Genomic DNA, 10134 nt, shown 5'->3' with positions numbered 1-10134 from the left:
AAAATGGTTAACTTTATGTTTATGTAAATTTCATCTCAATGAAAAGGTGTGTGTGTGTGTGTGTGTGTGTGTGTGTATGTGTGTGTGTGTGTTTATGTGCATATAAAGAGATAAAGCAATGTGGCTGAAGAATAACAATTGGTGAAGGCTATACGGATGTTCCTTCCACTTTTCTGTAGGTTCGAAATTTTTTGAGTACAAAGTTAGAAAAACTGAGAAAAGACTTGCCGTTTTATTATTAGTTCTATTGATTTCCATAATTTTAGCCTTTTGTCCTCCAAAGACAAAAGGTGATGATGGCTTGTCAGCAAAAATGGCAAAATAAGTGAATTCAAAAAACAACTAAAAGTGAGTTGATTCAAGAAAACTACAGGTGTATTCTGCAGACTATCAGACCACCTGGTTAAACTTTTCCCAGCAGAATGCAAAGTCTCTTGGTGTTAATGCCCAAACTTCATAAAATGTATGTATCTCTCAGTATAATGTTTTTTGGCTCATGGTTACACAGGGGAAGTTTATATTCACATCAAGTGAAATACAAGATTTTAAAGAAAACAACATAGAGAGGAAGTGTGACAACTGATAACCAAGGAGAGTGTGCATCTCACGTATTGCCAATGCTAAGAGAGGTTGTCATAACATCTTACTCAATGTGAGTCATTCTCTGCTGTTGAGTGCTTGTATTCAACTTGCTTCCCCAGCGCTTTCTACATTTTGGCAAAAGCAAAGGTCAGTGTTCTACAGTGAGTCTTCAAAGAGTGGAGGGAGTGAAGGAAATCTTGGAAAAGGAAGCGGTAGAGAAATATGACTTCATATCAAACAACTGTAAACAAATATGTTCATTTTGCAATCAAAAGGAAGCAATGTTTTAAGTATTTCAGATCCTAAGAGTTTGTTACTGATACATAAGCTTTTTACTGGTTTTAGCTATAGCTCAGGAAATTGGTTGAAAGTTTGGGGTTGATGTAAAATATAACCTTTCCCATCTAAAATAATGGAAAATAGTTGACAGTTTTATGTTCATCTCATTTTCAGGAATGGATAACTAATGCTAAACAGGAGATACCTGTTAAAATAAGATGGTGCACGGGGATGGCAAAAAATAAGAAGGTGGTATGCAAAGGATTAATATTTGAGGCACATGTCCAAAGTGATAACAATTTCTTTGCCATCTTTTTCTCTTCCCCTGTTCTTTAGAACAATGTGGCTTAGCCGTAAATAACTTTAAGCATGGCTTCTTCCATCCACCCATCCATCCATCCATCCATCCATCCATCCATCCATCCATCCATCCATTCTTGAGGCAGTTCAACATGTTGGGTGTTGAGGATTCAAGACCCACTCTCCACTACTCCATATCTTGATTTCTTTTTCCCAACTCCTCTACTCTCCAGCCCTTCCTGTTCAATAAACATCCATGTGTCCATGTGCTTTGGGTACCAGTGATACAGAAATGAATAATAGCAGGAGCATTGCTGTCAAGGAACTCATGGCCTATAGGCAGTGTTACTCAAAGTGTAGTCCATGAACTAGTATGCTCTTGAGGAGAAAAATACCTTGAAACAGACTATAAATTAACATTATCACTAAGCTTTAGTTCAACTGACATTTCTTCCAGAGCAAGACTTTCTCAATTAACGAAGCAGTGTGTTGAATAATTTTCCGGCACAAGCTTCTTATCTCCATGCAGACTGTCACAGCTGCTTTGAGTACTGGTCTAGAATCTGCTTGGAAAGATGTCATGGTGAATGTCAAATCCAATTTGTAAGGTCCAGCTGTATGGTGTGCTGAGTCGAGAAGCTCCACCCAGGCTCAGAGGTAGAAAACCATGAGACCAATCACTAATGTCTGCCATGGGCTTGGGAGTAGAGCGTGGTGGCATGGCACAAGGAATTTGCTGGTAGTTGCCTACTATATATCAAGTCCTTAACATATGTCACTATTTCTGTTTCCATGCTGGTTCCACCTTGTTGCCACCTGTCTGACTCAGCTTTAGTTTCAGCAACACTCTGGGAGGCTTGCCTGTGACTTCCTGCAGTGGGCATCCCTGCTTGGGGTAGCCTGGCTCTCTGGTCTCTGCCCTTTCCCCTGGCTCTGGCTGTGATGCATAATATACTCACAGGCGCTAGACCATCTACCTTTGGACCATTGCATCTCCCAAGTTTTGGAAGACTCCCTAAAGAATGGAGTCTAGAGGAAGAAATATCACAACCCAGGGAGCTACCTCCTAGCTGCTTTACCACCATTCCTGCCTCATTATTTAACTCAGAAGAAATCACCTGGACATTTTTTTTGAGCAAGGTACCCATTTGCAGCAATGGATTCTCTCATCTCCTCCTCCTAATTACATCCAACAGAAAGTCTTGGACATCTGTCACATTCATTTATCCACATTAGTGCTGCCTATCATTCCTGTGGTTGGTAGATGAGTAAATGTTTTTCCACAACCTCCAGGGACAAAATATCAGGGGCTCTAGGCTCCCACTGCAACTAATTTTCTCCCTCGCAGAAAGGGAGACGCAGAGGGGTTTCTTGTGCAACAGGTCTCCCTGGAGCCCCCATCCCCAGATGATGACATCTATCCCTGCATAGACAGAGGCAGCATTGGTTAAACCCTTGATGCTGGAATTCAGGGAGGTTTTATCAGGGACTATCCTAGAATGAGGGGTGTTGAGAAAGTTCCTTCACTCTACCTGAAGACCCTGGTGAGTGGGGGCAAGAACTTGGAACCCAGGCTTGTGGGGATATTGGGGATGCAGGCATGATTGAGAGATTAGACATTAGTGGCAGGATGCAGCTGAAGAACTGCTGACATCTTCCCCCTGGACAAGCTGGGTTGACAGGTACTGAATGGAAGGATGAATTCTTGTCCACTTCTTTTGACATTTGCCCACCTCCAGGCAGTTGTCTTATTTTACTGAATGCTTATTCTTTCCTTGTCTGTCTTCACTGCTGTAACCCAAGATGACCAGGCCTCTAGACAGCAGAAGGTCATCCATGTTGAAGGTCATCTCTTGTTGACCTTCCAAAAAAGCATTTGGAAGCAGCCACGCATGGGCACTAGACCTTGGTCATGGGGCTGGTATCAGAACAACCCATCTGGCAGGGGTTGGGGACACCTTCAGCTTCCCTCCCGAGGACTGGCCATCCACAGCCGTGATCCCCCAGAGAAGTTCTCAGTTCTCACCTCCTGGACACAGGAGTTGAGCACTGACTACAAGAAAGAGGTAGCATCCAGGGATGTGCTGTTTCCAAATCTTAGTCTGTCCTCTCAGTAGCTGTGTGAGTTTAGGTAAGTCACATACCCTTCCTCAGCCCATTGTCAATAACATTAGTTCCAACCAAAATATTGCTTCCCTTACAGAATGTATTCACTCAGTAACTATTTATTGTGCGAGCTGTGCTGTGGATCCTTGAGCTGGTGTGATTGGAGGTGAAGATTAAATAAACAACATAGATCATAAATGGCTGTCCTGCAAACTGTCATTTGATTAGCTAGGTAACAGGGGGCCAGATCATGCCTGGTCATGGTGGAGAAATAGGAAAGTTGTATGGGCAACAGGAAGTGAATAATGCCAGTGTCTTTTCCCTGGTCACTTGACATCAACAAAGGGACCCCCAGACCCAAGTTTGGCATTACTGAGGACAATGGGAAAGGAAGTGGTAAAATCGCCATGTTGGAAACTTGCCAAAGGGGCTTCTCTTCAGCCCAGAAGAAAAGTACTGATTTAGGAGTCACAGATGATTCAGTCCAGGTTTGAGTGAGTCGTGGCTAGCTCTGCCTGGCTCTGCCTGTCTGACTTGCAGGGCAGATGCTGGGGAGGTTGGATGGATGGCAGTCTTTTTTCAAAAGAGGTCTTGATGGGGAACAGTTTGTCAAAACCTGAGAACACAAGGGGATCACAACTAGAATCTCCAGCCTCTGAGGAACTGCTGGCTAGAGATCCCCCAAACCCAGGCATTTGCATAATAGGGGGAACACATGGGCACCCCAGAAGGAAAGGCAAAGTTGAGGGCACATAGGGCTGATATATGAACATGTGCAACAAATCCTGAAATGTCTATTACAGTGTTTGGGGGGAGTGTGTGGAATGACAAGGGAAAAACAGGGGCTTTGGAATCAGATCCCTATTTTGTTCAAATTTTGGCTGTTAACTTCTCTGCTGGTCATGCTGGGCAAGTCACTACACTTCTCTGAACCTGTCTATGTCTTCTCATCCAAAAAATACAGATAAATAATGCCTACCCACAGATTTTTTTATTGTGATAAAATATACAGAATGAGATTTACAATTTTAACCACTTTTAAGGGTACTGTTCATGGCATTAAGTATATTCCCATTGTTGTGCAACTATCTTCACCTCCGTCTCCAGGACTGGAAGGTTGCATTGTTAAGCATGTGAAACACTTAGCCAGATAGTCTTCTACACAGTCAGTACTCCGTTGGTGTCAGCTTCTTCAGGGTGAGGCTGTGTGAGTGGACAGAGAAAGACCAGGTTCATTTGGACACTTAAATAGCTCTTGACAGGGCCTAGGGTAAAAGCTATTTCACTGGTGGGGATACTTGGTGTTTGGGGGGATTGATTATCTATAAGATGGCAGGAAATTGCAATAATTATTTTTTTTTCCTGTATGGAGACATGGGAATAGTAAGATACTCCCAGGATTTATGGCGGGTCTGAGCTCAATCCAATTTAAGAATAATCATCTGGGAGAGGAATTGAGTAAAGCTGGTGCAGGTTACGATTGTCCTGTCTCCAAGCCAGAGGTTCTCAGCTGGGGGTGATTCTGCCTCACTAGGCACATCTGGCCACACGTGGAGCCAGTTTTGGTTTCCATGATGAGGGGTGGTGGTTGCAGGGTGTTCCTGGCATCTAGTGGGTTGAAGCCAGGGATGTTGCTAAAATTCATACAATGCAAAGGACAGTTTCCCATGACAAAAAATTATCTGTCCCCAAATAATGCCACAGTGGAAAAACCCTGCTGTAAGGCAATGCGGCTGGGGATGAATAGAGTTTTAAAGACTCTGCTAAGGGATCTTAGAGGCCAGAAAAAGGGCAGATGGGTTTCTACATAGTAGGGACGAGGGCATCACAGAGCAGCACTAAAGAGGATGACAGAGCTGGACAGGGTCAGGCTTGACCATGGAAGGGGCCACAATGTTGAATAACAATAACAACAACAACAACAACAACAACGAACCCTGACAAGAATGTTTTATGTGCCTGGCACTGTGTTAATCACCCAACAGCCAGAAATCTCTAATGTTTTTCCTATCTAGAGAATTAGTAATAATTCTATAACAATTATACAATTTATAGATGTTGTGCATAATTAATTATATAATTAAAAGAATTATATTTATTATATATAATAATTCACAATTTATTGAGCACTTGCTACATGTCAGCTCTTAACATACATCCTTTAAACAAATTATTTATTTATCTGAGAGAGAGAGAGAGAGCGAGTGTGAGCGGGAAGAAGGGCAGAGGAGGAGGGAGAGGGACTCCATGCTGAGTGCGGAGCCCAATGCCAGGCTCCATCCCAGGACCCTGAGATCATGACCTGAGCTGAAACCAAGAGCAGGACACTCAGCCGACTGAGCCATCCAGGCACCCCAACATTCATCCTTTTATATAATCTTCACAACTATGGCTTGACACATATTTCTGCCACCCATTTTATGGATGAAGAAACTGAGGTTAAGTAGCTACACAAGGTCATGCTGCTACAAAGTAGTTGAGCTGGGATCCAAACTCATTTTAATCGGACCCCTGGGTACACTCTCCTAATCACAAATTGTATGTGCTCTATTTCTTTGGCCTGGAACAACTTTCCTTCTGGCTGCCTGTAAAACTCCTACCTGATCTTCAAAACCCAGCTCCAATGGCTCCTCCTCTCTGAAGCCTTCTCTGACCCCACCCCACAATGCCTACAGCATTGTGCATGTGTCTCTATTATATTGCTGATTAGATTATTCTGAAATGATTTGATCAATGCTGCTTTCCCTCTCAAACTCTAACTTCCTTCTAACCACAGGACTATTATCTTACTTCCTAATACCATTGACTGGCTACAGAAAATGCTGCCAATGAGGCAGCCATTTCATTTTTGGTTGGAGTTCACTGTTAGAAAGTTCTTTGTTTGGGTGAACAACCCAGCTGGCCCCACTAACGTTCACTTCCCAGTAGCATGAGGCAGTTGGTTCTAGTGCATCCCTCTCACAGATGCTCTTCAGATACTGAAGACATGTGTCATCTGTCCCCAGAGGCTTCTCTGACTATGCCCTGTGCTGTCCCCAGCCATTTCCTACAGAACATCCTATTCACTTCCCTCACTGTACGTTCCCTCTGTCACAAAGATCTTGTCCATTTGTCTCCTAATTTGCGGTACAGGGAGTGGGCACCTTGCCTAGGGTGATTCACCTCTGAATGTCTTATGGCCAGCCCAGCTTGTGACTAATTTTATTGAATGTATGGGTGGATGGTGGGTTGGGAGCTAGGATGTGATAGGAAAATCAGGATGGTGGATAATTAAACAGCCTTGAAGGCCTTCTGAGTGAAGATGGCAGTCTTAGGAGAAAGAGCTCCAGAGAGGCCCTCAGTAGAATCCACTTGCCCTTAAATGAACAGTCTTGTTGCTTCTCTAACTACCTGCAGCTGGGAACAGACATTCTTTTGGTCTTGCATTGTCCACTGTTGGGGTTGTGGATGGTGCATGGTATTCCAGGAAAAGCTGGATTTGCCTGGGGGCTTGGAGGTTGCCAAGAGAATTAAGTATTCCCAAATTTAAGTGTGTAGCTCCCTCTGGCCCACAGTCATCTTTCTTGGCCACCTCATTCACCCAGGGAATATTTATTAGAGATAATCTTCTAGGCCTGGTACCTTACTTGAAACTGAGTCTGACTGTTCACAGGCCACTACTCTTCATCCAATGCAACAAAGTCACCAGTAATTGCTGAGCTCACTGACAACTGTCCTCCCCCGCCCAAGCCCAGATCATTTCATCCCCAACCTGCTGTCACCCATAGCCACCCCCTATGGCTCACACTAGATTCATACCCTCAATGTGACCCAGTGCAGGCTCATCATTGGTTTCTCTTTCCTCCAGATTCTCATCCAGGCACTTGGACCGAAGCCCTTCTCTGTTTTCTTCCTTGATTTATTGCTTCAGCTCCACCATCCTCTCTTTTACTTCCCCACCTTTTTGGACTCTCACCTCTGCTTTGGACCCAGGACCATTAGAAAGAGAGGTATTGAAATATTCTATTGGAGCTAAGTTATTGTCTTTGACTGGAACTTCAATGTCTGGACCTCACGAGTCAGTGGGTAGCTCTTCACTAGGGTGTGGCCAAGTATCTTGTTCCGAGATGCAAGCTGCTGCTCTCCCATCCCGTGCCTGTGACAGACATCACTAATTGATCATGGCATTTCCAATTGCTGATTCTAGCTGTGACCTCATAATACTTCTCCAGGCAGCCACTATCAAGTGATGGCAATTGGCATGTGGGTCGAAACTCACTTGCAATTGGTCTTTCTCCTGCAGCAAAAATACATTGTGTAAAACATGGGGGATGTGAATCAATCAGTGACCTCTGACTTCATTCTGGTGAGCCTCTTCAGTCACTCAGGGTCACGTCAGCTGCTCTTCTCCCTGGTGACTGCCATGTTTACCATGGGCCTCCTGGGCAACACCATTCTGCTCTTCCTGATCCGCATGGACTCCAGGCTCCACACACCCATGTACTTTCTGCTCAGCCAGCTCTCTCTGTTTGATGTTGGCTTCCCCCTGGTCACCATCCCCAAGATGGCGTCCCACTTTCTGCAGGGAGAAGGTTCCATCTCCTTCGGGGGTTGTGCAGCTCAAATATTCTTCCTGACTCTGATGGGCGTGGCTGAGGGCATTCTGTTGGCCCTCATGTCCTATGACCGCTATGTTGCTGTGTGTCACCCTCTGCAGTATCCTGTGCTCATGAGGCGCCAGGTGTGCCTGCTCATGGTGGGCTCCTCCTGGCTGGCAGGTGTGCTCAACGCCTCCATCCAGACCTCCATTACTCTGCACTTCCCCTACTGTGCCTCCCGCATCGTGGACCACTTCTTCTGCGAGGTGCCAGCCCTACTGAAGCTCTCCTGTGCAGACACTTCTGCGTATGAGTTGGCGCTGTCCACCTCGGGGGTGCTGATCCTTGTGCTTCCCCTTTTCCTCATTGCCGCCTCCTACGGCCACGTGTTGGGGGCTGTTATACGCATGCGCTCAGAGGAGGCCCGAAACAAGGCCTTCACCACCTGTTCCTCACACATCACAGTAGTGGGGCTCTTTTATGGCGCAGCTGTGTTCATGTACATGGTGCCGGGTGCCTACCACAGCCCACCCCAGGACAACGTGGTCTCCCTATTCTACAGCCTTGTCACCCCTACACTCAACCCCCTTATCTACAGTCTGAGGAACCGGGAGGTGCGGATGGCTTTGGTCAAAGTGCTCAGCAGAGCTGAGCTCAGGCCAAAGTAATGACCACACAGGGGGTTGCTGGCATGATCCTAGTAGTTCTTCATTCTCTCCATTTCCCCAAAGCACCAATTTGTGGTGCAGCTATTAAGGCCTTATATTCAAGGCGAAGTGTCTGTCCAGCCTCTTCAGATCCCATGACTAGTTGGGTTAGTGTTTTCTCCCATGGACTTATGGAGAGCAAGGCTAGCAGTCCTAGTCACTTTTAGTATATTCTTTCCTGATTCTTTTTTTTTTTTTTAAAGATTTTATTTATTTATTTGACAGACAGCCAGCGAGAGAGAGAGAACACAAGCAGGGGGAGTGGGAGAGGAAGAAGCAGGCTCCCAGCGGGGAAGCCCGATGTGGGACTCGATCCCAGAACGCCAGGATCACGCCCTGAGCCGAAGGCAGATGCTTAACGACTGCGCCACCCAGGCGCCCCACTTTCCCGATTCTTTAGTACTATTTACGTGAATGGAAGGCCCTGCTTTGTAAAGTTGGGATCTCCCTGTTGAATTGATAATTATACCAGTAATAATCAGCACCTGTTGACCATTTTACCTGCTAAGTGAACATTATTTTGTCCTCTCCATGGCTTTCAAGATGTAGGGACTATCATGATGTTTATGTATAAGAAATAAACAAGACTCAAAAAGGAAAATAACTTACAAATGGTCACACTTCCAGAGAGTGGTAGAGCTGGGACTTGAACCCATGGTGCTCTGAGGCCAAAGACAGCCCCCAAACCATTGCGCTGTGTGACTACTCAGGAGTGACCTCCTCATTGTTGTAGGTTTAGTTTGTGTGTGTTTGTGTGTGTGTGTGTGTGTGTGTGTGTGTGTGTGTGTGTGTCTGTGCATCTGTGTTGGGATAGTGGTTGAGCCAGACAATATCTGGAAAACCACCAGATTCTTGAAAATATGAGTTACTGCTTTAAATGGTAATGGAGGTAAAATTTAACAGTATTTATAAAATATTTGTTAACTTTGAGTTTTATTAAGATGCTCACTGTTTGACTTACTTGACTTAGCATAATCCCCTCCAGTTCCATCTATGTTGATGCAAATGGTGGGTATTCATCCTTTCTGATGGTTGAGTAATATTCCATTGTATATATGAACCACATCTTCTTCTTCTTCTTCTTTTTTTTTTTTTTTTACTTTTGATGGATACACCTTTTTTTTAAATGATTTTTTATTATATTATGTTAGTCACCATACAGTACATCCCCGGTTTCTGATGTAAAGCTCGATGATTCATTAGTTGCGTATAACACCCAGTGAACCACATCTTCTTTATCCATTTGTCTGTTGAAGGACATCTCAGCTCCTTCCACAGATTGGCTATTGTGGACATTGCTGCTAAGAATATTGGGGTGCATGTGCCCCTTGTTTTCACTCCATCTGTATCTTTGGGGTAAATACCCAGCAGTGCAATTGCTGGGTCATAAGGTAGCTCTATTTTTAACTTTTTGGGGAACCTCAAACTGTTTTCCGAAGTGGCTGTGCAACTTGCATTCCCACTAATAGTGTAAGAGGGTTCCCCTTCCTCCATATCCTCTCCAACATTTGTTGGTTCCTGCAAGACAATTAGCATATGATTTCACTTATGTGTGGAACATAAGGAATAGCATGGAGAATATT

The 10134-nt window shown here is 44.7% G+C and overlaps 1 protein-coding gene across 1 annotated transcript; it reads left to right on the top strand.

Annotated features, from left to right (window-relative positions):
* The first annotated feature begins 7570 nt into the window (after window positions 1–7570).
* LOC113242632 (olfactory receptor 2Z1) lies at window positions 7571–8512 on the top strand. Its single transcript, XM_026480766.2, has one exon. It carries the CDS (start codon window positions 7571–7573, stop codon window positions 8510–8512), a length of 942 nt encoding a protein of 313 aa, XP_026336551.1.
* Window positions 8513–10134: the final 1622 nt, after the last annotated feature.

Source organism: Ursus arctos, unplaced genomic scaffold (assembly GCF_023065955.2).
Source record: "Ursus arctos isolate Adak ecotype North America unplaced genomic scaffold, UrsArc2.0 scaffold_14, whole genome shotgun sequence".
NCBI classification, from domain to species: domain Eukaryota; kingdom Metazoa; phylum Chordata; class Mammalia; order Carnivora; family Ursidae; genus Ursus; species Ursus arctos.
Note: the sequence above shows the minus strand (reverse complement) of the source record. Positions and strands in the feature narration are given on the sequence as shown.

Bases quoted from the DNA above. Each gene is read 5' to 3' on its own strand.
- LOC113242632 (XM_026480766.2), top strand. From the start codon at position 7,571: ATGGGGGATGTGAATCAATCAGTGACCTCTGACTTCATTCTGGTGAGC.